The 26,844-nt window shown below is 56.2% G+C and overlaps 1 protein-coding gene across 2 annotated transcripts; it reads right to left on the bottom strand.

Annotated features, from left to right (window-relative positions):
- Window positions 1-2,521: 2,521 nt before the first annotated feature.
- FRMD8 (FERM domain containing 8) lies at window positions 2,522-25,829 on the bottom strand. Of its 2 annotated transcripts, XR_014294728.1 has the most exons (12): window positions 25,680-25,829; window positions 25,291-25,375; window positions 23,680-23,847; window positions 20,928-21,029; window positions 20,524-20,582; window positions 20,228-20,394; window positions 17,539-17,763; window positions 15,085-15,208; window positions 14,023-14,166; window positions 7,125-7,329; window positions 3,625-4,280; window positions 2,522-3,542 (listed from the first exon to the last, which is right to left on the bottom strand). XR_014294728.1 is itself a non-coding variant. In XM_082628429.1 (11 exons), exons 2-11 carry the CDS (start codon window positions 25,373-25,375, stop codon window positions 4,162-4,164), a joined length of 1,398 nt encoding a protein of 465 aa, XP_082484555.1. In that variant the 5' UTR covers window positions 25,680-25,829; the 3' UTR covers window positions 2,522-4,161. The 2 variants fall into 2 exon arrangements, 1 of the variants encoding a protein (XP_082484555.1); XM_082628429.1 differs by having other exon boundaries at window positions 2,522-4,280.
- Between the last annotated feature and the right edge of the window lie 1,015 nt (window positions 25,830-26,844).

Genomic DNA, 26,844 nt, shown 5'->3' on the forward strand with positions numbered 1-26,844 from the left:
GGTCTCCAGGGGTTGGCCGGTCTCTCTCCAGCTGCACCTGGAACAGTGGCCATGGCCGGCACGCCACGAGCAGTGAAGGCTGAACTGAGCCTAGGAGAAGGGGGCAGGGCAGGGGAACGACAAGCACAGTGAGGTGGTCTGGGTGGGCAGTGCCCTCCTTCTCTCCTTCTGCCAGCCTGGTGGGCACAGGAGAGCACAAAGGCCCTTCTGTGGAGGAGAGCCCGCTGGTGACTGAAATGGTGCGCACCTGTGGGGTGGGAGAGACACGTTCTGAATTTATGCCCATGGAACACCTGTACAACTAGGGGGAGACTGGGCGGTGGTCCTGGAGAGGAGGCCTGGGCGGAGCTAGCCACAGATAGGTCAGCCTGGAGCAGAAGCTCCTCCATGGCCCTGGGAGGGGGTCCCTGAGTCTGCTGAGCCTTCGCACAGACCGGCAGCCACTCCTGCTCACCTGACAACCAGGCCACAGCGCAGGGAGGCCTTGTCAGAGCCGGGCAGAGAAGAGGCAAGCATCGCTGCCTGGAGCACAAAGCAGGGGGGCCCAGGTGGCAGGAGAAACCCCCAGACCTCCTGGGTTCTCTGGCCTCTCCCCTGAGGCACTGGCATCCAGACTGGGCCCTGGGTCCCTGGGGCAGAGAAGGTGGTGTGGTGGACAGAAAAAGGCCCCCCAAGATGTCTGCGTCCTAACCCCAGAGCCTACGAACGTTAGGTTACATGACTGGCTTTGAAGATGGAGGAAAGGGCCACGAGCAAAGGAAATGGATTCTCCCCGCAGCCTCCAGAAGGAATACAGCCCTGCCGACACCTTGATCTCAGCCCAGGGAGACTCATTTCAGACTATGACGTCCAGAACTGTGAGATCCTGAATGTGGGTTGTTTTATTTTTATTTATCTATTTACTTTTTTGGCCACAGCACACGGCTTGTGGGACCTTACTTCCCCGACCAGGGATAGAACCCCAGCCCCGGTCAGTGAAAGCATGGAGTCCTAATCACTGGACCACCAGGGAATTCCCAGTGTGTTGTTTTACTTATTTTTTAAAGACTTATTTATTTATTTATTTGATGTGGACCATTTTAAAAGTCTTTATTGAAGTTACTACAACATTGCCTCTGTTTTATGTTTTGGCTTCCCAGCCACGAGGCATGTGGGATCCCAGCTCCCCAACCAGGGATCAAACCCACACCCCCTGCATTGGAAGGGGAAGTCTCAACCACTAGACTGCCAGGGAAGTCCCCACTGTGCGTTGTTTTAAAAGACCATGGTTGGGAATTCCCTGGCGGTCCAGTGGTTAGGACTCGGAGCTTTCACTGCTGTGGACCCAAGTTCAATCCCTGGTCAGGGAACTAAGATCCCGCAAGCGGCCAAAAAATTAAAATAAAAGGTCGTGGTCATTTGCTACAGCAGCCCTAGGAAACTAGCACAGGTGGCGAGGGCAGAGGGGCCTGGGTGAGAGGAAGGGCTCCAGGCCTGCCAGATCCCAGGCTGTTGGCGCTCCCTTCCCCACCACAGCGGGGGGTGTGTGTGTGTGGTGTGCCATCGGCAGGGCCTGGCCTCTCAGGTGGATCCCGTTCTCCCACCCAGCTTTCCAGATACAGGACTTTTAGAGATGATGAAAATAGCTAATGCCTATCGAGTGCCTGTCAACACCAGACCCTGAAGCACCCCAATAACCCTATGAGGTGGGTACTATTATCATTCCCATCAAGAAGGGGCTCAAGATGCCTCATGTAAGTGCCCACAACCATGGTGTCCTGCTGCCCATGCCACGCAGAGGACCCCATTCACTGTCACAGACGCCCAAGGGGAGGGGCCCTAGTCCTGGAACCGCACAATTACTGGGACACGTGGCTTGCTCCCTCCAGCTCCTGAAATGTTCAGTGTGAACCCCAAGCCCCCAAACAGTGCCCACCCTCCAGGGCCAAAGCCCACAGTTATCACTGCTGCCTCCTGCGGGGCTCCCAGAGCTCTGGTGTGTGGGTCTCGTGCTGTCCCGTGCCCACCCGCCAACAGCACCTGTGGGAAACAGACTGCCTCCTGGCCAAGCCCGGGGCACGAGGAGACCTCAGGGCTGGCAGGAGAAACCCCCAGACCTCCTGGCCTCTCCCCTGAGGCACTGGCATCCAGACCGGGCCCTGGGTCCCAAGCCCAGAGTGTGAGGTGCAAGCTGTCGGCACAGCGTCCAGCAGGCCGGGCCAGTTAGGCTCACTGGACAGGGACAAAGCGTCTGCCTGCCCACCGCCAGCTCCTTGTTCCCCTGCTCCCTGCGGAGCTGTCACCTTGGTTCCCACCATGAATCCCAAAAGCCACCTTGGACCTTCCCACCCTGGGAGTCCCTCATCAACCGCTGAGACTAAAAAGCTTTACTCTGGGTTCTCCACCTGTGTCTAGCTTGGCAAGCCCAGCGGGCTGCATCCCTTCATGCATATTTGATGAAAAGCAAATACACAGCCTATAATTAACTCCCAGGGTGTAATTAACACACTCTCGTTATTTCACATCATAAACCACCCCAAAATTTGCTGGAAATTGATTTTATTATTAATAAGTCACATGATACGAAAGGGTAAGAATATTCGAAGGACACTTAGTAAAATACTGCTTTGTCCGAAAGGGCAGGCAGAAAAAGTTAAGGCACATGGATGCTAAGAAAATAGGAAAAAGAGGCTGAAGAGTCAAAACAAGTAGTTTGTGTGTACACACCTGCCCAGGCCCCTCAACCCATCAGATAAGAATTCACCTGGCATCAAAACAGTGAGTGGGATGAGATAACCAAAGGGCTGGGGGCCAGGGAGGGACTCCAGGAAGAGAGATGAGGTGTCCTTTGGCTAGGACATTCCAAAAGACTGGAGACGCCTATGTATTGACAGATAACAGTCCCTACTGCTGAAAGGCAAGCCACCTCGAAACATCTGGAGTGTTCAAGAGTCACCAAAGGGAGAAGGAGGTGACTGGAAATCCGGAGACAAGAGGTTCACATTTCCTCTCCCACATTCTCCCCTGGGAAGGGAAGACAAAGCCAAGCCTGTGCTGAGCTGGGAGTGCCTCAAGTGCCAGGAAGCACTCAGGAAAGCCAGGGACCTACCACGGAGGAGCCCGAGGGCTGGGAGGCCCTCCCCGAGGCCAGCTCATCTGGGGGAAGGCAGGCGGGTGTGGGAAGAGCCATGCCCAGGCCACATCCAGTCTACCTACAAGGTCCTCGGGAAGGAGGAGACCGCTCCCGTCCTGGGGTTTCCCGTGCATGGGCCGGCCCCCTGGCTCAGGCTGGGTGAAACCACAGCGCCATCCTGGAAGGAGCGCCAGCAGCTCTGAGGCCGGCAGCAGCATCCTTGTGAGTTGCCCAAGTTCACAGGCTTCATGGAACCAAAGCAGACAAAGAAAGATCAAAACTAAAACCTGCAGCCCAAGGGGGTTTGGGAGCTCCTCCGGGTGTGTAGTGTGGGTCCAGTGGACTTGTTGGTCCACAGGACAGCCAGCTCCCAGCACAGTGACATCACCAAAGATGAGCAAGCACACTTTCCTTCTGGTCAGAGTGTCTCCTGCCCGCAAAAGAGGCCTGAGTGAGGGGCGCAGGGGCCATCCAGTTCCATCCAGCTGGGGAGGGCTTGGTGGGGGCCTCACCTTCTCTGTTCCTGCTGTGTTTCAATCCAGGGAGGCCTCCTGCCCTCTCCCCGCAGGGCCACGTCCCAGCCTGGTGGTGTGGGCTGGAATACAGCAGAAGGAATGTGGGGATGTGGTCACCAAAGTCCAGGGGAAAGACCAAAGACACACAGTACGCCCAAGTGTCCTGAGTCCTATTCCTCCTCCAGTGGGGACACCTGCCTCCAGCGGGGACTTCAGGGCAGGGGATACTGTCCGTTTTGAGAGGGGCACAAAGGCGAGTCCCTGGGTGGGAGGGGGCGGCCGGGGCCTGGTCAGATTGGTCCTGAGACTGCAGCAGGGCCCGGCGTCCGGAGGGAGGGCAGGCAGGCTGTAGGCGGGACCCTGCGGAAGGCCCCAGCTGGCTCTGCACAGCGCAGCCCGGGCAGCGTCCCGGGTACAGAAGTGACTTGTCCACACGCTGAGGCTGCCCTTCTCCCAGTGCTCCCCCTCAGGTAGCATGATGCTGGGCCAGGCCCGGGGGCTGCCCCCGCACCCTCCTACCAGGCACTGCGGCCCTCAGCCCTGCTCCACGCTCTCGGTGGGCTGCACCACGCTGTAGCTCCCCTGGCCCAGGGAGAGTTGCCGGCTGAAGAAGGACGTGCTGCGCTTCGGTTTCACCCGCTTGATCTGCTCACCTGTCAGGGAGCAAGAGGGACACACTGAGGGGAGGGGGGCCTAGCCCCAGGGGAGCCCCTTCTGGAGCCTGTTCAGGATGAGCTCTCCTCTTCACTCCTGCCGGCTTTGTGAGCCTCAGCCCCACCCCAGCTCTCCCACCAGCGACAGGACACGTGGGGTGGGTGGCTAGCCTCCAAATCAGAGGCCACCAGGGTTTGCATTTGATGCTGGGCCTGCTGTGCTGTCTAAACCTGTTCAAGAAGAGACCAGAGAGATGTACAAACTTCCAGCTGTAAGTCACAGGGATGTAATATACAGCATATGGAATATGGCCAATAATATTGTAATAACTCTGTATGGTGACAGATGGTAACTAGACGTATGATCATTTTGTAACATAAAAATACTAAATCACTATGTTTGTCAAAATCACTGTATATATCACAATATATAATATATTGTATGTCAACTATAATTCAATTACAAAAATAAAAGAAGGAGAAAAAAAGAACAGACCAAAACCACAAAATACCTATAACATATACTACTGGCTGAAGGTAACCCTCAATGAGATAAAAAGACTTCTTTTTCTTTGGCCTCACTGCGAGGCTTGCAGGATCTTAGTTAGCTGACCAGGGCCCCGGCAGTGGAAGCCTGGAGTCCTAACCACTGGACTGCCAGGTGAGTCCCTAAAAAGACTTCTTAAAAGTTAAAAATTTCGGGCTTCCCTGGTGGTGCAGTGGTTGAGAGTCCGCCTGCTGATGCAGGGGACACGGGTTTGTGCCCCGGTCTGGGAAGATCCCACATGCCGCGGAGCGGCTGGGCCCGTGAGCCATGGCCGCTGAGCCTGCGTGTCCGGAGCCTGTGCTCTGCGACGGGAGAGGCCACAGCAGTGAGAGGCCCGCGTACCGCAAAAAAAAAAAAAAGTTAAAAATTTTAAGCCAGGTGATCAAGGTTAATATCAACAGTCATAAATCACGTTGATAAGGTACCTCTGATATGATGTAGTAAAAATGGCATGTTACCTCTGTGATCTTCCTCTCCAAAACCCATAACCCCATCTAATAATGAGAAAATCATAAGAGAAATTCCAATAAAGGGGCATCCTACGATATCCCCGACAAGTACGCCTCAAGACGGTCAAGGTCATCAAAAAACAAGGAAAGTCTGAGTAACTTGTCACAGCCAAGAGGAGCCTAAGGAGACATGATAACCAAATGTAGTGTGGTGTCCTGGATGGGACCCTGGGACTGAAAAAGGACGTTAGGTTAAAACTAAGGACTTTAGTTAATAATACTGCATCATATCGGTTCATTAATTCTAACAAATACACCATATTAACATAAGACGTTAATTTAAAAAATCAAGCAACAAAAGAAAAACAGGCAACAGAAATGAACAGTAACGCATGAAGAAACTGTACGTGATCAAGCATGTAAAAATGATCCCACTTCACCAGCATCCAAACCCCAACTCCAATGAGTTCTCTGCCCCTCTAGACGATAACACCCATCGTGGGTGAGGGTGGGGAAGGCAGGTGCCTCCTTTCCTCCTGGGACGGGTACAGTGGGCACACACTTTGACCCAGCAACCCCATTTCTAGCAATTTATCCTGAGGAAACAGTTCAGGTTCCAGGTAAGGATCTGGCTACAGGTCTGTTTGTAGCAGCTGAGAACTAGAAATGCAGTCAGCCCTCGGACAGTGCCAACCCTCTGCGCAGTTGAAAATCTGAGTATAACTTACAGTTGGCCCTTCACGTACCCGTGGTTCCTCCTTATCCACCGACTCAACCGACCATGGACCGTGCAGTACTACAGTATTTACTACTGAAAAAGACCCGCGCGTAAGTGGATCCGCGCAGCGCAAACCGGTGTTGTTCAAGGGTCAACTGTAACTATGATGTCCAACAACAGGGGATGGGGGGGAGGGGCTGAGCTCACCAGGAGAGGAAGACGGCAACTGTGGTAACAAGCGTGTCAGAGAAAAATTATAAATTATTTTGCTTTTTCTGATGATAAAAATGACATGCTTGTAAAAATTTAAATGCCAGAAAGAAGCACGAAGAAAAAAAGGAAAGTTACAGCAGCTGATGGAGGCAGAGGGGTCTCTCCCTCCCTGTGCACGTGGACGCTGTCTCGCATGCTAATGAGCACCTAGTGCCTAGTACTCGTACCTGATTTTTTCTACTCAGTGCTATTTTGTGAACATCTTGCCATTTGAAAACCAAAAAAACCCCCAAAACCCCTTTTTATTTTGGAATAATTCTAGACTTACAGAAAAGTTGCAAAGATAATACATAGTTCTTGCATCTCCTCATAAGCCTCTCCTGTGTTAGCACGGTCCGTCTGTTACCACGGTCCGTGTCACAGCTAAGAACACTGGTCCAGCTTTATTAACGAAGCTGTAAACCTGTGGATTTCACCTGTTCTTCCACAATGTCCGCTGTCTGTTCTGGGACTCGATCCAAGACACCACAGTGCACTAGGGTACGTATGGCCTCTTTACCAGCTGCACTGATCCCACAGGGTGTGGGCCCATCGTTCCTGTGCCCACACCTTTAATAACAAACACCAGTAGTTTCTCGTTTTTCACATCTGGACACGTCTGCGGACGCAGCAGTGAGAAGGGACGGAGAAGGGCTCTTACTGCCGGAGCCCCGGAGGCCTCAGATTCCCTGTCGCAGAGCTCAGACGATAGGACACCTGTGCCCAGCCTGCCCGCCATGCCCCAAGCCAGGTCCTGCCGCTGGAGGCTAACTCACTGGGTCTGGAATTGCTCCCCACCTCCCTACCCTCCAGAGCCCCCCGTGGCGTGCGTGTGCACGCGTGTAGGTACACGTGTACACCGCGAGGGGGTCACTCACCCTCCTCCACGTAGTCGATGGTGGAGAGATGCTGGATCCGGCTGCACACCACGCTGCCCTGCCTCCGCAGCTGGGGGCGTTGAGTGGGGGATGGTGAGGAGCCAGGGGCCGGGGCGGGGCTGGCCGCGCTTTCCTGGGGGGCGGCGGGCTCCGCGGCCTGGCTCAGCTCGATGCAGTACTCGATGAGGCTGCTCATCAGCTCTGCCTGGGGAGGAGAGGGGGCCGGCATGAGGCCTCGGGGGGAGCCCTGGCCCAGGCCCACCTCTCCCTACCTGCTGCAGAGCCAGATGAACCGAACCCACAGCCCCCTGCCCTCTGGTGGGGGAGGCAACGAGGAAACCAACACCCTTTACGCAAGGAAGGAAGGGGGGTGTGCTCTGTGGGCCAGGGGCAGGGGAGGCCTCCCGTGTGGGGGGACTTCAGGGGTCAGAGATGGGGTGGGAAAGAAGGAACCCTCTAGTTAGGAGGCGCAGGTCGGGAGGGAGGAGGGGGCAGGGCTCTCTGGGCATGTGCGTTTGCTGAGAGAAGAACCCGCAGCCAAGGAGAAGGCGGTGGTGAGGTCACCGGGTGGGGAAGGCGGCTCCCTCTGGGCACGTTCTTCTAAAGTGACGTCTTCTCAACAGACTGAAAACGTTACACATGTTGACATAAAAGGTGATGTGACCAGATGTCAGCGGGCACGGTCTGGGCACCATATGGCAGGGATGGCAGGGCATCACAGACCCACAGACAGAAAGCTGCCAGCAGGTGGTGTCTAAGCTTAGGCAGCATGTGTTTATGAAGTGTCACCCCGCTGCAGGTGGCAGGACACAGCAGGGACTGAGGTGGACACATGCCTGCCGCGTGTCCTAAGAAGAGAACCAGCTGGGGAGCAGGGTCAGAGGCCAAGGGGGCAGCAGGTGTCCAGCTGCCCAATGGGGTGGTCCAAGGCCTCCCCAGAGCCACACAAGCCGCCCTGCGCAGGGGGAGCAGGGCAGGGAACCGTGCACAGGCGGGTCCGGGCTCCACACAGGCCTCCTCTCCTCCCTGAGGGAACTGCGCTGAGCTGAGAGGGGCGCCGGGCAGCGGGCAGTCAGCCAGTGGGGACAGGTCCTGAGCCCTCTGAGTTTCTCTAACACCGCTTGATGCTCCTGAGGTTCGGGGACGCTGCCATTATACCTCAGACACATCGACAGAATGAAATATCCACTCGGGATAAAACTCAGTGAATTAGAAATGGACGGGAACTTCCTTAATCTGATGACAGGCGTCTATGAAAAACACACAGCTACCACCACACCTACTCAGAGCAAGACTGAATGCTCGGGCTTCCCTGGTGGCGCAGCGGTTAAGAATCCGCCTGCCGATGCAGGGAACACGGGTTCGAGCCCTGGTCCAGGAAGATCCCACATGCCGCGGAGCAACTAAGCCCGTGCGCCACAACTACTGAGCCTGCGCTCTAGAGCTCGCGAACCACAACTATTGAAGCCCATGCGCCACAACTGCTGAGCCTGTGCTCTAGAGCTTGTGCGTCACAGCTGCTGAACCCGTGTGCCACAACTACTTAAGCCCGCATGCTTGAAGCCCGTGCTCCGCAACAAGAGAAGCCACCGCAATGAGAAGCCTGCACACCACAACGAAGAGTAACCCCCGCTCACCACAACTAGAGAAAGCCCGCGCACAGCAACAAAGACCCAACACAGCCAAAAATAAATAAATAAATTTATTAAAAAAAAAAAAAAAAGACTGAATGCTTTCCCCTCAAGTCAAGGATGTCTCTCACACCTACTCACCACCGTAACGGAGGTCCGAGGCAGTGCTATCGGCCAAGACAATTGAGAGGCATACAGACTAGAAAGTTAGAATACAACTGTCCCGGGCTTCCCTGGTGGCACAGTGGTTGAGAACCTGCCTGCCAACGCAGGGGACACGGGTTCGAGCCCTGGCCTGGGAAGATCCCATATGCTGTGGAGCGGCTGAGCCCGTGCGCCACAACTACTGAGTCTGCGCTCTAGAGCCCGAGAGCCACAACTACTGAGCCCACGTGCCATAACTACTGAAGCCCACGGGCCTAGAGCCCATGCTCCGCAGCAGGGGAAGCCACCACAATGAGAAGCCCATGCGCTGCAACCAAGAGTAGACCCCACTCGCCGCAACTAGAGAAGGCCCGTGCAGCAGCAGAGACCCAATGCAGCCAAAAATAAATTAATAAAATAAATTTATTAAAAAAAGAAAAAAAGAATACAACTGTCCCTGTTCATAGACAATGCAACTGTCCACACAGAAAACCACAAAGAATCTGCAAAAAAGATACTAGAAATAGTGAGTGAGTTTAACAGGGTTACAGGATAAAAGGATATATGGTAACAGAATCAGCTGCATTTCTATACACCACAATGAATAACTGGAAATTGAAATTAAAAATAGTACCATCTCTGGTAGCACCAAAAAAGGGGGAGGGGGAGATAAATCTAATAAAAGATGCACAAGACTTGTATGCTGAAAACCATAAAATGGGGCTTCCCTGGTGGCGCAGTGGTTGAGAGTCCGCCTGCCGATGCAGGGGACACGGGTTCGTGCCCCAGTCCGGGAAGATCCCACATGCCATGGAGAGGCTGGGCCCGTGAGCCATGGCCACTGAGCCTGCGCATACGGAGCCTGTGCTCCACAACGGGAGAGGCCACAACAATGAGAGGCCCGCGTACCACAAAAACAAAAAAACAAAAAAACAAAAAAACATAAAATGTTAGTGAAAGAAATCAAAGACAAATAAATGGAGATATAAAATAAATGGACTGGAAGATTTAAGAACATCTTTTTAAAAGACATTTTTTTAGGAAAAAAATCAAGTTATAGACTGAAAGAAGACATTTGCAAAATATATATCAGATAAGGGACTGGTAGGCAGAATATATAATGAACTCTTACAGCTTAGTAAGAAAACAAATAACCCAATTTTAAAAATGGACAAAGGAAAAAAAAATGGACAAAGGGAATCCTCTTGCACTGTTGGTGGGAATGTAAATTGATACAGCCACTATGGAGAACAGTATGGAGGTTCCTTAAAAAACTACAAATAGAACTACCATACGACCCAGCAATCCCACGACTGGGCATATACCCCGAGAAAACCATAATTCAAAAAGAGTCATGTGCCACAGTGTCCACTGCAGCTCTATTTACAGTAGCCAGGACATGGAAGCAACCTAAGTGTCCATCAACAGGTGAATGGATAAAGATGTGGCACATATATACAATGGAATATTACTCAGCCATAAAAAGAAACGAAATTGAGTTATTTGTAGTGAGGTGGGTGGACCTAGAGTCTGTCATACAGAGTGAAGTAAGTCAGAAAGAGAAAAACAATTACCGTATGCTAACACATATATATGGAATCTAAAAACAACAACAAAAAATTGGTTATGAAGAACCTAGAGGCAGGACAGGAATAAAGATGCAGACGTAGAGAACAGACTTGAGGACACGGGGAGGGGAAGGGTAAGCTGGGACGAAGTGAGAGAGTGTAATGGACATATATACACTACCAAATGTAAAATAGATAGCTAGTGGGAATCAGCCGCATAGCACAGGGAGATCAGCTCGGTGCTTTGTGACCACCTAGAGGGGTGGGATAGGGAGGGTGGGAGCGAGACACAAGAGGGAGGAGATATGGGGATATATGTGTATGTATAGCTGATTCACTTTGTTGTAGAGCAGAAACTGGCACACCATTGTGAAGCAATTATACTCCAACAAAGATGTTAAAAAAAAAAGTAAAAAAAAAAAAAAGGACAAATGATTTGAACAGACATTCCATCCAAGAAGACCTATGGATAGCAAATGAACACATGGATGGATGATCAACATCATGTCATTATGAAAATGCAAATTAAAACCACAATGACTTATCACTACCATACAGTTATTAGAATGGGAAACAAAAACTGACAACACCAAGTGCTGGGCAAGGATGTGGAGCTACTGGAACTCTCAGACATTGCTGGTGGGATGACAAAATGGTACAGTCACTTTGGAAAACTGTTTGGTAGTTTCTAGTAAAGCTGATCATATGTTTATCATACAATCCAGTAATCCCACTCCTAGGTATTTATGCAAGAGAAATGAAGGCATATGCCCACACAATAGCCTGTACTCAAATGTTTAGAGCAGCTTTATTCACAAAAGCCCCAAACTGGAAGCAACCCAAACAAGTGGGTGAAGAGCTGACCTGTAGTGTCAGCTGTTATACCATGAAATGTGGACGAATCTCAGGAGCATGAAGCTTAGTGAAAGAGGCCAGGGTCAAAAGGCTGCATACAGTATATATACTGTAGGGTTGGACCACTATTTGTTTATCTATCTACCAGTTGACAGACATTTATGTTGTTTCCAATTCTTTGGTTATGACAAACAAAGCTGCTATGAATATCTCAGTATAAGTCTTGTGTGGACATATATCTCCATTTCTCCTGGGTAAGTATGATCCATGTGTTTATATGACATTCTGGAGAAAGCTAAACTCTAGGGATAGCTAAGGGAAGCTGTCAAGTAGCAGGTGAAGAGATGAGTCTTAAATCAGAAGCGAAATGTACAAAACAATTTAAATAAAAAAAAGCACAACCCCAAAGAAAAATTGGCAAAAGACCTCAACAAACAGGATATCCAGATGGTGGATACACACATAAAAGATGCTCAACCTCATCAGTGTGTGTGTGTGTGTTGCCAATTAAAACCACAAGATTTGGGGGTGATGGAAATAATGCCAATTAAAAAATGGGCAAAAGATGTGAATAGACATTTCCCCTCTAGGAAGATACATGGACGACAAATAAGCAGCTCCATAGCTTGCCTGTGGTGGCAGTGGTTACAAGGGTGTGTGAACGTGTTAAAACTCACTCTTACTGTAAATTATACCTCAATAAAGTTGACTAAATAATAAAGGAAAAAAACACAAGGAGATACCCCTCCTCACCCACCAGACTGGCTGAACGTTCAAGATGACAATACTGACTACTGGAGCAGCCAGCAGCCAGCCACGGCGGGTGAGCACCGAGCACAGCGCCTGCCTACGACCCGGCCTGTCAGCTCCTGGGCGCGTACCTGGGTGTGCACGCCGAGGACATGTGCAACACCGACCACGCAGCACTGTCTGCAACAGTCCCGAACTGGAGACCCAAGTGCCCATCCGCTATGGTATGGAAAAGTCAACAGTAATAAATTCACATGTGGGAACACCCGAGAGCCTCATGAAAGACCAAAGCACTGCCACCTGCAGTGGGGACGAGGACGGAGGTCACAGACACAGGGCTGAGCGCGAGACACCGGGAAGAACAGAACACACTGTGGGAACCCACTGCCCTAAGGCTCAAAACCAGGCAGAACGACTCTGGGGTGACACAAGTCAGGATGCGGAGGTCCCTTGGTGGGGGGCTGAGAGGGGCCTCAGGGGTCTTTCTTAATCTGAAAGGTGTTACATTGGTTTCTTTGGGGAAATTTGTTGAGATTAAGAGTTGGGGGGGGCTTCCCTGGTGGCGCAGTGGTTGAGAATCTGCCTGCTAATGCAGGGGACGCGGTTTCGAGCCCTGGTCTGGGAGGATCCCACATGCCGCGGAGCAACTAGGCCCGTGAGCCACAATTACTGAGCCTGCGCGTCTGGAGCCTGTGCTCCGCAACAAGAGAGGCCGCGATAGTGAGGAGGCCCGCGCACCGCAATGAGGAATGGTCCCCGCTTGCCACAACTGGAGAAAGCCCTCGCACAGAAACGAAGACCCAACACAGCCAAAAATAAATATAAATAAATTAATTAAAAGATTACTATTAAAAAAAAAAAAAGAGTTGGGGGGCTTCCCTAGTGGCGCAGTGGTTAAGAATCCGCCTGCCAATGCAGGGGACACAGGTTCGAGCCCTGGTCCGGGAAGATCCCACACGCCGAGGAGCAACTAAGCCCGTGCGCCACAACTACTAAGCCTGTGCTCTAGAGCCTGCGAGCCACAACTACTGAGCCCATGTGCCACAACTACTGAAGCCCGCGCGCCTAGAGCCCGTGCTCAACGAGAGAAGCCACCGCAATGAGAAGCCCGCGCACGGCAACGAAGAGTAGCCCCCTCTTGCTGCATCTAAAGAAAGCCTGCGCACGGCAACCAGGACCCAACGCAGCCAAAAATAAATAAATAGATTTATATGTTAAAAATAAGAAGAGCTGGGCACTTTTCTGCATGTATATTATAATTCAATAAAATGTTTACCTAAAAAAGAAGTCTACGGAATTCCTTGGCAGTCCAGTGGTTAGGACTCCGCACTTCCACTGCAGGGGGCATGGGTTTGATCCCTGATCGGGGAACTAAGAGTGATGTAGAAAACATGATGTCATCACCATAAAGGTTGGGATGGCCGAGTGTTCAAAGACGAGAGAGGGAAGAGCTAGGACAGGGAGAGAAGCCCCTTGCGAGGCCCTGGAAAGGGGGCCCAGCAGGGGAGACCTGGGGAGAAGGGCAGGAGGCGGGACGGGACTGCAGGGCCCAGGAGAGGAACCTGCAGGAGCGAGAGCAGGCACCCGGCAGCGGGTGTGGCAGGGCAGAGGCTGCTGGGGTTGGAGCAGTGGGGGCAGCAGTGGGAAAGCAGGCGCAGAGGGAGCAGCGGGAGAAGCCTGGCTGTGGCAACGACCGAGGGAGCCCGCGTGGGCTGGTCACACAGCACAGGGCAGCCCTCCACCAACCACTGTCCCACCACCTGGCCAGGCCTTCCGAACCCGCAAGGGTGGCTCCCGGTCAGCAGGAGCCGGCCCCCTGGTCCCCAGGCCCTCAGCAGCCCTCTCACCTCCCTGCCACCCAGCCTGGAGCCTCCAATAGTCTGGGACCCCCTGAGCCCACCCTCCCCGACCCCCACCCCCACCCCCGGTGCAGGCAACACCAACCACTACCTGCTTGGAGTAGATCTTGAGGAGCTTATTGACCGGCGTGCCCTCATTGTCCCCGTCGAACTCCAGCCACAGGACAGACTCCTCCTCCTCGGGAGAGGTGTGGTCCCATGACAGCTCCTGGAAGCGCAGGCCCAGCAGGACATGCTGGCCAGCGGGAGACACACAGCTTGGACTCCTCTGGGCAGAGGCCTGCTCCCCTGCCCCGTCCCACGCAGGCATCACCAGGAGGATACACCTGGCCAGGCTATTTACCTCCAAGGCTGAGCCTAAATTCAGGTGTCAGTTTCTCTCAGGAGAAGAAGCCCCGCTTCCATCAGACCCTCAAAGGAGGCTGTGGTCCAGGGAGGGCAAGACCCCCTAAACCACGCACTTATCAGAGGGTCAAGCTCCTGACAGCTGAGGCAGTGACTCGGGGGAAGGAAGGTGGGGAGGGGAGGCCTTGCCCCTGCGATCAGCTGGTTAGCATCTCAGCAGGATCTGGGCCTGGCATATTGGGGCACAGATGCCCAGGAAGGGCTGGGATCCCTCTCTGGGGACAACCAGAAGTCTCCCCCAAACTCCTCTGCTGGCTTAGCAGGGACCCCTGCCCAGGTGCAGAGAGGCCCACAGGGCAGGCTGCCGACACCACCTTCTATGCAGGCAGCCAAGACAACCAGCACCAAATGCGGGAGGCGGGGCAGGATGCAGCCAGCTAGGAGGGCTCCCAGTCGCAGGGCTTCTTTGGAAAACCACCAGCTAGTCTCCAGCCACTGGCCCGGCAGAGCAGCCAGGCCCTACCAGACTCTCTCCACCTGTCTCCAGCTGCAGCCTCCCCCTGTCCCGGCCACCACCTGCCTAGCAGGCTGGGCAGAAAAGCTGACCCACAGCAGACCCAGGAGAGCCCCCAGGATGACAGTGGAAGCCCCAGGGACATCTGAGGGAAGGAGGCCAGACAGGCCGCCCAGCCTGCTCCCAGGCCAACCAGAAGCCGAAGGGAACCAGGAAGGCCTGGGTAATGAGCCCACTCCCTTCCTCTCCAATGAGGCCCCCACCCCAGGTCCCACCCTGAGGAGCAGCAGGTACCTTCTCTCTGCTGTCAATGACATGCACGCCCTCCAGACTGATGGCCACAGACACTGGCTTTTGCCCGCCCCGGTGCAAAAAGCCCTGGGCTGGTTTGTCAATCTCGCCGTGGAAGAAGGCAGACCTGGGGAGGGAAAGTGGTGTTAGGCTGTCCCCTCCAGCAGTGAGAACAGATGGCCCAGGGTCTGGGTTCACCCACCAGGGAATGCTCTGGCGAGGCCCTGTCCCAGGCACCTGAGAAGCTTAAGCTGTTTGGGTGACGGAAGGTTAAATGGAAACCCACCCCAGGGGAGGGACAAACTGAGGGGGCGGTGAGAGGGAGGCTTCGCGGAGGTGGTGGCATCTGAGTTGATCAGGCAGGAGGAGGAACTGGGTGGCACAGCAAAGGGTGGGCACTGCAGGCAGAGGGGAGAGCATGAACCCGGGTGTGGGACAGAGCAAGTTACGTTCAGGGAACAGCCAGGAGCCCAAGGCCTCAGGGTCTGGGGGCTGTGGTTGCTGGAGGTTGGGAGAGCCCCGCTGCCCACCGTCCCCCAGGGGCTGCCCAGGCAGGGAAGCAGCTTCAGGAATCGACACCGAGAAAGGGAAAGGGTGCATCAGCCTTAGGACACCCACCCGCTGAGCTGTCCCCCCTCCATCCTGCCCTGCCACGGCCTCTTCCTCTCCTCTGGCTGCCCTGGGCCTTTGCCCACACGCCCCCTCACCCCTGGCTAAGCCAGAGCCCCAGTTAAATCCTGCAGCCCCGGGCTTCTCTGGTGGTGCAGTGGCTAAGAATCTGCCTGCCAATGCAGGGGACACAGGTTCGAGCCCTGGTCCAGGAAGATCCCACATGCCGCTGAGCAACAAAGCCCGTGCGCCGCAACTACTGAGCCTGCGCTCTAGAGCCCGCGAGCCACAACTACTGAGCCCGCGTGCTGCAACTATTGAAGCCCACGTGCCTAGAGCCTGTGCTCCGCGACAAGAGAAACCACTGCAATGAGAAGCCCACGCACCGCAACGAAGAGCAGCCCAGGCTCACTGCAACTAGAGAAAGCCTGCACACAGCAACGAAGACCCAACCCAGCCAAAAATAATTTAAAAATAAAACAAATTTATATAAAAAAAAAAAATCCTGCAGCCCCGAGGACAGCACTGGAGACAAGCACGCTCTACCTTCAGTTCCAAGAGCAGCCCTGAGCACGGCCCGGTGCTCCCACTCCAGGAAGACTCCCACAGGCTTGGTTCAGGGCTGGGACTCCTAATCTGCTGAGGAAACTGAAGCAACCCAAAGAGCGGCCACTTGCCTGCTAAAGCTAAAGACCTTTTGCCGCCCCACGCCCACACTGCTGCTCCGCCTCTGGGCCCCATCTCACAGCACAGCTCCTGAGGAGCTGGTTACACTCACTGATTCTTTTTCTCATTGTCCTCCACCCACTGCTTCCCCCAAGATGCTGGAGCCAAGGTCAACTATCAGCCACTGGGGACCTGTTGAACTTGACCTTGAAGCAGCAGCACCTGAGCGTCGGTCACTCCCACCTCCTCAACATCTCCTTTCGCGGGGCTGGTGTAGACCCTCCCGCTTTGCTGGCCGGGCTCCTTCTCTGCCTGGTCCACACTCACTTCCTGGGGCTCCTGGTTTCAAACAGCACCTGCACGCTGATGACTCACCCATTACCCAAGTCTAGACTCAGAAACCCAAATGCCCGCTAGGATCGCCACCTGGGTCGCTGGAGAGCGTCTCAAAATCAACACATCCAAGGACAAGCCCCCAACCTTCCCTGACCTGCCCCCCGCAACACACCATCCTGTCTCAGCTGATGACAATGCCACCCTGCAGCTGCTCAGGCAGAAACCCGGAGTCCTCTCTGCCTGCTCTCCTTCACCTCCTGTACTGCATGCACATCTTGCAAGTTCCTTCAACTCCACCCTCAAGGTCTCTGGAATCTGGCCGTGTCTCCCCTCCTGCGGTACCACCATGCGGCCTGAGCCACAGTACCCTGTGGAGTATGGTCACTGTCCTCACGGGCCATCCTGCTGCTCCCTTGCCCCCGTTCTCTGCTTCTACTGCTCGCTGTCTCTCTCGCCACTAGCACGGCCTCTTCACGGGCAGGGACGGCGGTCTCTTTTGTTTACTAAGGTGTCTCCAGCACCTAGAGGGTGCTGGCGCACAGCAGGCACACAAGAGCTATTGGCTAAACGTGCCTGCATGAATGAGAGCTGGCTGAGGGGGAGGTGGGCAGGTCCATGGACCACGTGGCTGCGGCAGGAGGAAGGAGAGGACCTGTCCGGTGTCCTAGCCCGTGATGGGGAAGGGGGAGGACGAGTGTCCAGCCTGGGACCCGTGGGGCCCAAGGTGCTGGTATCCGGACACACCTCGCGTGAAGACAGAGCTCAGCGGGAACGGAGATGGGCTCACGGGCCGCGAGGGAGGGACAGTGGGCCTGGGGCTGTGGCCACGGCCAGGGAGCCGCTCACCCGTAGAAGGGCAGCTCGTGGCACTTGAGGAGGTAGGCACGGTAGTGGGGGCTGAGGGAGGCCTCGTGCCCGCTCTCGCTGCCGGCCACCTCCTTCACCCTGCGGTAGGCGTTCAGCAGGCCCTGCTCGCCAGTTCCGGCCTTGGTCCCAAGGCCCCGGAGGGCAGCGAAGAGCCCGTGGCCCCGCTTACAGAGGTGGGCAGGGAGGAAGGAGTCCAGCTTCTCCCTGTGGAGGAAGGAAAACGGGGCCCGGCATGAGGACGGCTCCATGCCTGCGGGCTGGGGAGGCGCCGAGGTTCCCAGGGCGTGGGGAGGGCAGGGGGCGCCCTGCACACGGACCCCCAGAGAGCCCAGTGCCGAGATCCCTGCAGCATGAGAGGCCTGAAGAAGTCAGGAGACCGGGATGAGAGCTGAAACCAGGCCCACCCCAGAAGCAGACTGTGGCCAGAGAAAGGTTTCGATTTCTAAACTGGTGATTTTACAACCAAGAAATGGTCCAAGTGACCTAGAGCTATGAATGTTCTGTTCTGCCAAATAGGGAGGTAAAAAAGACCACCAACCTACAACTCATCAGCACAGGTTCACGAAGGTAAGGGAGTTTTCAATCACACACACCGAGTCGGGAAGCATCCTGGCATGACCGCACTGTTTTTCCCCCTCAGGCAGCCCCCTGACTCTGGCCAGGCACTGGCCCTTCCAGGTGGACTGCAGCCGGGGCCCAGCCTACGAGCAGTGAGCGCCTTCTCCAAGCCTACGTCTCCACGTTTAAATAAGGACACGGATCCCTACTCACATGGACGGGCACCGGCATGTGCCTGGCAGGTGGTGGGTGCCAAACAAATATGGCCGAGGTTGTCACTGTCACCGAAGAGGGGAGAGGTCCCCGCAGGGGCTTCTGGAGGACCAACACCCCAGGCCATGGGAAAGGATGGCTGGCCCTGCAGCAGGGCTGACGCAAGGAAGGACCCTGATGCCCGGAGAGGCCCAACTGCAGGGCGGCATGAGGAGGGGCATCCAGGGGGCTGCCCCCACTTCTCAGGTCTGCCGTAGGCACCTTCATCATCTGTCCCCCAACATCCCTGCTTCCAGCCACAGCGCCCACTCATCATTGGAAATCCCGCCTTCCCACTGTCAGTCCACAGCGTCTGTGCAGGCTCATGGCAGGTCCTAAGGGAGGATCTGGGCCTCAGCCAATCAGCACTCTGGCCACGCTGTCTCCTTTGGGTGGACCTGGGCCCAGTCACCAGATGAGTCTTAGGACTCTGGTCACGTGAGGGACGAGGTCTCTCCTTGCCAACGTGCAACTATTGTGGCCACCTGGGCACCACGAGGCAAGAGCCTGACTGAGAGCTGGCCCAGAGGACACAGGGCTGGGCGAGGAGAGTGAGGACAGGGTCTGGGGTTGGGGGTACCCAACCGGAGCCCCTGCACCTCAGTCACCCCAGACCCGTCCATTTCTTGACAAAGTCCCTCAGCTGGATTCGCTGTCACTTGCAATAGGACCAGACATGCCCATCACGAGAGCCAGGATTTCTAAGGCTGCCAGCCTCCAGCCAGCTCAGCTGGGATCACTCAGGCTCCACTGAGCCCAGGGTGGCCCCTGCTGGGCCCTGACACAGGGCCTGTGCATCCTCCCCCCTCAACACAACTGTACCCTGAAGGGCTGGTGTGGGTTAGAGCCCTGGGTCTAGGACAGGCTGTGTTCAAAGTTCATCTTCAAGGCTTCCCTGGTGGCGCAGTGGTTAAGAATCCACCTGCCAATGCAGGGGACACGGGTTCGAGCCCTGGTCCGGGAAGATCCCACATGCCGCAGAACAGCTGAGCCCGTGCGCCACAACTGCTGAGCCTGCGCTCTAGAGCCCACGAGCCACAACTACTGAGCCCGTGCGCCACAACTACTGAAGCCCGCGCGCCTTATAGCCAGCGCTCCGCAGCAAGAGAAGCCACCACAATGAGAAGCTTGTGCACCGCAAGGAAGAGTAGCCCCCGCTTGCCGCAAGTAGAGAAAGCCTGCGCGCAGCAACGAAGACCCAATGTAGCCAAAAATAAATAAAATAAATAAAATTTTTTTAAAAATTAAAAAAAAAAGACTACATAACTGTTACCAGTTTAAAAAAAAAAAAAAAGTTCGTCTTCTTTGGAAATATCTCTAAACCTCAAGATCATTGTCCGGAGGTCAGAGACAGCCTGGTCTGCTTCCAGGGTGACTCAATCGTCACGACCCCAGGCCCTGCCAATTCATACAGCAAAGAGCACTGCTTCTAGAGAGACAGGTAGGAAGCACAGAGCCGGCATACTGGAGCATCCAGGAAATGGGGCCTCGTCCCTGCAGTTCGAGACTAAGTGAGACTGTCACTGACAACTGGGACCCAGTATTTGGCCACTCCCTGGCTGCGACCCCCAAAAAGAACAAGCCCAACTCCCCCTGACCTCACACGGAGGCCAGGCTCCACCCTCACACACCCCTAGGGGTCCTCTCACGGACGTCACTTACCCCGTCTCCCACTGCCCAGGCCCCTCAGCCCAGAGCAGACCAGGAAAAGGAGGTTCGGAGAGGTGGGGTGACTCACCCAAGGTCACACAGCATCAGGGCCTCCTGACTCCAGGACCTGGCAAGACCACTTGTAACCAGGATTCCGAGGTCACCCTCCCCACCTCGGGGCCTTGCCTCAGGTCACGCTGGCCCTCACCTCAGGGCACAGGCAGTGGGCTGGCCAGGCTGGTAGGGCCCGAGCTGCACGCGGCACACCAGGGCGCCCAGGGCCTCGCAGTCCTCCACGTCGCATGGGTACCGAGCGGCCAGCACATTGCCCTTGGCCTCCTCGTAGAGCAGTCGCAGGACCTCTTTGTCGTGGATCTGCAGGCCGGTGTGGCAGGGAAGGGTGGCTCAGCTGGGAGGGGCACCAGTGTCCAGGGGTTAGGACAAGGGGAGGCTGGACACAGGACGCCAGACCTGGGTGGTACCGCCTGGGAATCCCTGCCTCACCTGGAGCTCCCGCCGTTTGGGGAAGAACACGTTCCTCCGGAACTGCAGGGAAGGCTCATCTGGGGAGAGAGGAGGGGGTCACCGGCTGGCCGCCCCATGCAGCCAGCTCTGCCCTCTCCCCGACTGGCCCAGTCTCCAGTCCCCAAGCCTCGTCCACCACCACTCAGAAAACCCCCGGGGCTGTCCAGAGATAGGGGGCGTGGCTCATCTCAAGCTGCCCACTGTCCCCCCAGCCCACCCCTCCTGGGCTCCTCTTAGGGATCCCTCCCTCCTCTGGGGGAGATGCCGGCCCTGCCTCTCAGCCAGGGCAGCTCCACCTGCCAGTGGAGGCCTGGCTGGGCCCGGGGTCCGTGCTCCAGACCCCGGTGGGCCCGAGACAGAGACGCACAGGCAGCGGCACTGACCCACGGCCACATCGTCGTCCGGAGCGTCGGTGAATCGCAGCAGCAGTTCCTGCCACTGGCGGCCTAGCTTGTAGGGCTGGTGCTTGGGCTTCAGCTGCACCTCTGCAGGACGAGAGGGGAAGCGGCCATGAAGCCCTGACCAGCGCGACTGCCACCCACTAACAACAATGCACTGATGACGCAGTCATGACCAATATTAACTGGAGTAGGTACAAAGTGTCCAGAGCCATTTCAAGTGGTTAAAGGCAACTGCCCTGCGATAACCCTCCCCTCATTTCATCCAATGAAAACGAGGCTCAGAGAAGTTAAGGTGCTTGTCCAAAATCACACAACAGGGACTTCCCTGGCAGTCCAGCGGTTAAGACGCCGCGCTTCCACTGCAGGGGGCGCGGGTTAGATCCCTGGTCTGGGAATTAAGATCCCGCATGCCGCAAGGCTCAGCCAAAGAAACAAACAAAAAAAACCCCAAACAAACAAAAAAACAAGCCACACAGCAAGTGAGAGGGGGTCAGGTTCCAGGCAGAGTCAGTCTCTGACTGTTCCCTACGGTGGCCAGGATGGGCTGGAGCCGAGAGGCTGTGGCAGACGGAAGGTGCTGGGGCCGTGAGGAAGCAGAGCCCAAAGCTGGTAACTGAGGCCCAAAGGCCCAAGGCGTTGTTCTGCCCTGCTCCCGGCCCTGCCTGGGCCTCTCCCCGGCTAGCCTCCACCCCAGCAACTCCCCCAGGGGCTCCGGGCTCCAGCTGATCTTCCATCCTGCAAGCTCCCTGCCTCAACGCCATGCCACCCAGCTGCCGCCAGAATCAGTGGCCCCACCAGGAAGCACTCCTGGCAACTTGCTCCTGGCAAGCCTTCCCAGCACACTTTAGACCGTGAGTCCCCTGAGGGCAGGGACACTTTCACTCCTGTTCCCCACGGGACCCCTACCATCTAGCTCTCTGCCCAGCACGAGATTGTGGGCGGGCTGCTCTGCACATACTTGCGAGACGAATGAGGTAACTAGCTAGCTGGGACCCCGGGACACTGTCCACGGTCCCCAGCCAGCCTCACCCCCTGAGCCCCAGCAGCTCAGAGGACTCCCGTTATCAGAAGAGGACTGTGCTGACCCTGCCGTCCCACGCTTTCAGATGGGGCCTTCCTGCCTGGAGGCTGTCACCCCAACGAGACTGACAGTCCCTGGAGCCCTGTTCCATGCAGAGTGACAATGGCATGGAGAAGGTCAAACCCTCCCAAACATCCAGCTTGAAGGGCGGCTCCGGCAGACGGCACCCCGTCCCTGGGGCATATGTCACCCACTCCGGGCGTGGCGCGGGACCAAGAGCTCTGAGGGCCCGAGTCAAAGCTGAAGTGGCCTTTCAGCCTTCCTGAACCCAGCCTGGGAACAAAGTGGGCGCTGACTCCGTGCTGGGGCCTCTGGGATGGGGCGGTGCCCCAGGGTGACCCACGGGCCACACAGGCAGCCCATTCACGTTCTGGTGAAGGGGGGAGCAGGAATGCGATGACGAGGGAGTGGGGGAGGAAATAAGCTTCCCCACTGCAGGCACAGGGAGCCCGAGGCAGGGCACAGGCCCCATGAAACCACCCCCAGCTTTCCAGAGACACAAGCCAAGGGGCCCGCAGTCCTGACCAACAGCCAGAAGGTTGAAGGAGGGGCAGCTGAGCTGGGTGGGGAGCGGCGGAAAGAGACCGATCAGCAGGAAGAGGGTGGGCGAGAGCAGCAGCTGGGCAGGAAGCTCCCACTAGAGGGTGGGGGTGGGGAGACAGGCACTCCCTCTCCTACCAAGCGGGCATACCCTCCCTCCAGGGCACAGGCACAAACTCCTAGGGGCCCAGGGACCAGGCACACCCTTCTTGCCCCTGTTCCTCTACAAGGGAGGAGAATGAGTGCAGGAAACATGCCTGGTCCTGGCACCAGCTGGGGCATCCTCTCCTGGCCCCTCTCCTGACCAAGCCAGCAGGCTAGCAGCCCTATTCTGAGGCCCCAGGGAGCTCCCCGTTTCCCCCACCTCATGTCCCCCAGGCCTGCGGGCTGGAGGGCTCCCACTGCCCTCACTCCTACTCCACCCGCCCGCCTTGGGATCTCAGCCTGAAAGGCCAGGACAGGGTGATCACGGGCCAGCAACCAGGCTGGAGGCCCCCTGCAGAGAAGCTGGGTTCCCACTCATCCTCCCCACCCTCAGGAAAAGTCCCATCCTCAGGGGTCGCTGCTTCCTGGGCCGGGTCCCACCTTCCTCCCTGCCTCCACGGAGCAGGATGTAGCTCAAGGAGGCTGGCTGGGGGCCACCCAGGCTTCCATTCTGATCTTGGTCCCACCACTCACTGGTCCCACGGCTCCAAACCTCAATTCTTCATCTGCGTGACCAGGCTGGGCCATGAGGATAAGGTGAAACTCTGCTTGCAAAATGCCAGCTCAGGCTGTGGCACAGACCACGTGCTTGGTGAACATGCGCCCCCCTCCCTCCCTGTTCGCCGCCCCCACTCCTCCTGATGTGCAGGCTCCAGCAGCACTGAGGCTGAGGGGTAGGCTTGGCCCCTCCTCTGCCTCCAGCACAAAGAAAGGAGAGGTGGGGGCAGAGGAGCCAGGCCACCTCTCAGGGCTCTGGGTCCTGAAAGCCATGGCCAGCTCCAGGACACAAACAAGTCCCACCTTCCCCTGATGTATAGCGGCCAGAGGTTCCAGAAGCTGCCCCTTCCTTCCCCACTGGTCAGCGCCCTTCCAGCCCTTCCCCCTGGGCTTCTCACTGCCAAGTCTTACCTAGCAGAGGGGAGACAAGCCAGAGCGCAAAGGCATCCAGGGCAACATCCGGGAGCTGCAGGACCTCACGGACGGCCTGATGCAGCTCGTGGGCAGTGACCGAGGGCAGGTTCTCCACGGCCAGGGGCACCATTGTGTCATCCGCCAGGTACACCAGCACGTCGGCTGCTGCAATGGAGGCCAGGCAGTGTCAGATGGGCCCACTGCCCAGGCATGCCAACCAGGCACCCTCCACTCCCCGCTCTGGGGCTGCAGCCCCCACCCTGCACCCCTTGGGGTGACCAAGGCTACATTCCAGAGGCAGAGCCCCAGCATCCCCTAAGGACCCCGTGAAGAGTGCTGTCTGTTAGGACTTACTGAAGACCCTCAAACCACCCAGAAACCCAGCAATTCCAGCCCAGGGACCAGCCTAGACCCACCCTAACCCCCAAAAGTTCAAATTAGGGCTGGCTGCTGCACCCACACACACTCCCCTGGCAGCCCCAAGGACTCTGGTGTGCTTCTCCCCCGAAGGAGAACATTCTACAGGTGGGACTGAAGCAGAGATAGATTGAACCCATCCTGAGGTTACCGTAGTTAGTAAATCAAGCAGGGAGGGAGAGAGCTATTATCCTTAAGCAAATCACTATCTCCCTCTGGCCCAAGCTAACATGGGGACAGAGGATTCTCAAGGCCACCCCAGGGTAAAGCCAGTTCCAGGGCTCAGCTTCCTTAGGACCCTTTAAGACTCAGGACTCAACACGATGGCCTTTCAGTGTTAAACAGAAGTACAATCCAAAAAGTTGAGTGTTCCCTTGTGACAGCCTGTGGGATGCCTATTTGGAGCCTGGAGCCAAAAGGAGACCCTTGAAAGAGCAGCCAGATTCAAATCTCCATCACTGGAACCACAGGTACCATGAAGAAGCACTCAGCTTCGAGGCCAATATACTCGGGTTCCAATCCTGCCTGGCCTCTGGCTAGTTGACTGATTTCAGTAAGTCAGTGTGTCAAATACCTCAGGTGCAAAGTACAGCTAATACCATCCCTCCCCCCGCCACACACAGCTTCTGTGAATCAAATAAGATGAAGCCTGTGAAATGCAAAGGTACCGTTTATTACTAACACAAATGAAGGTGCTTTTTGGATCCCCAGTCTGTCCTGCTCTAACAGCTACTCCCTTGAGAGATCATAAAATAATGTCCAGGAGGCTGAAATTCAAAGGGAAATCTGGGACAGTGAAGGCTCCAGTATCCTGTCACTTAACCTCTCTAGGGCCCAATTTCCTTCCTATAAAATGTAGATAATGATCCCTGCTTTCAAAAGGCTATTTACCAAACAAAGAAAGTGAATGTGTCATTTTTCATTCATGAGATTTCGTTTGAATTTCATGGCTATCTAAGATTTTACAAGTGAGGAAATATTCAAGAAGGGTACCCAACTCAGCCAGTAGCCTAGTGGCAGAGCCCAGGTCCCCGGACTGACTTGTCACTTTTCTACACCTCAACAGACCTTATTTGTTAATTAATAAATAAGATTCTCTTCACTGAAAGAGATGACAAGGTCAGGGCCACTTCCTCAGGGCTGGGGCCCTAGGAGGGTACAGCGGGGAGAAGACTGGGGACAGGGACCCACCTCGCGCTCCCACGGAGGACACGCTGCTTCGATGGGACCGATCAGCGGGGCCGGGTTGCCCAGCACTGCCTTCTGTCCCGTCCATCTGCGGAGGGAAAGAGAAAAAGCAGCTACTGGAGAGTCCGGAGCCCTTCAAGCTCTCACTGAGTAAGGAAAGGGTCCCGAACTGATCTACGAAGGTGAACAACCAGGGCTGGAGGCACTGGTGTGCTGACTAGCGGGGTGAGGGGTGGGAGTCCCCAGTCAACTGGAGGCCGGGGCAGGTGGAAGGGGTCGGGGCCGTGGTGGTCAGAAGACGGGTCAAGTTCGGTTCGCCGGGGTGCCCAGGCACGGCACGGCGCACCCCTGTCCGGAGCGGGGGCCCGTGCAGGGCGTCGCCGCTCTCTCACCTCGCAGGGACGCAGCGCCCGCCGCCTCAGTCCAGGTTCCTGCCCTGACCCCGGCCGCCAGCTGCGGCCCCGGCCTCACCGCCCGCCGGCACTCTGAACCCCACTTCGGCTCCAGCTCCCGGGACTGCTACGCGGAAGCAGAGGCGGAGGAAGCGCCGCACACAGCCCCGCCTCTCCGGCCCGCAGGAGCCAATCGGAGCTCGGGGCCGCCGCGCACGCGCCCTGCCTGCCGCGCACGCGCTCCCGCCTCTCGGCCGCTCGCGCCGATCCCGGCCTCACGCCTCCACCTTCTTGTGGCTGCGTTGCGAAACTAGCTGGCCACCTACTCGAGTGACTGGGGCGCCAGTGGCCCACACAAACAAGGGTCCCGTCTGTTGGCCGGTAACAGGGTGTGGCCAAGGTTCAAGGAAATCGGGAATGGGGGCGCGAGCTCTGGTGCTCAAACGCGTGTGACTTTGGGCCGGTCCCCTCACCTGTAAAAGGGAGATGCTTCGTGGGTGCGTATCATGGAGCCACACCGTGCTGGGCGTTGGGTAAAGGTGACGCAAGCCGCCGCCTGTACTGCAGCGCCTCGAGGCCGTGAGGGGTGGTGATAGGCTCTCCGCGGTGGTCAGGGGACAGGGTCCCTGTTCCGGCTCATCCTGGACAAGACCCTTCGCCTCCGGGCCTCAGTTCCCTGCTGTGTAAAATGAAGAGGTTGTACTTGATGACCTCCAGAGATCCTCAAATTACATGTCAGAAATCCAGGCTGGGCACACCTGTTATTCCAGGGAGCAGTCACATGAGCCTTCACTATCTTGGACACACAGCCTGGGACACCTTGCGTCGTTCGCAGGCTGGGAGAGGCATTGGGGCCCCGAAGAAGCAGGTGTGAATCCACTTATCCCCAGGGTTATGTCACTAACATGTATGTCCTGGCAAAGCCAGTATGTGTGTGCCTGAGGCGTAGAGGTGCCTCAGAGAGAAAAACAGGTCCATACGGCGCCTTCCTAAGCCAGAGTAGCCAGAGGTTGTTCTAAGTGACAACAGTGGGCTGGGGGATCAGGAGGGTGGGGGGTGGGGGGGGAGGTAGAGGGCTCGCCCTGCCCTGATTCCAGCGCACTGGAAGGCAGCTCCAGCTCCTAACCCAGTCCAAGTTTCCTCAGTATTTGAAACAGCTCTTTGC

This window comes from Mesoplodon mirus, assembly GCF_964341445.2.
Source record: "Mesoplodon mirus genome assembly, chromosome: 7".
In the NCBI taxonomy this organism is placed as follows: Eukaryota; Metazoa; Chordata; class Mammalia; order Artiodactyla; family Ziphiidae; genus Mesoplodon; species Mesoplodon mirus.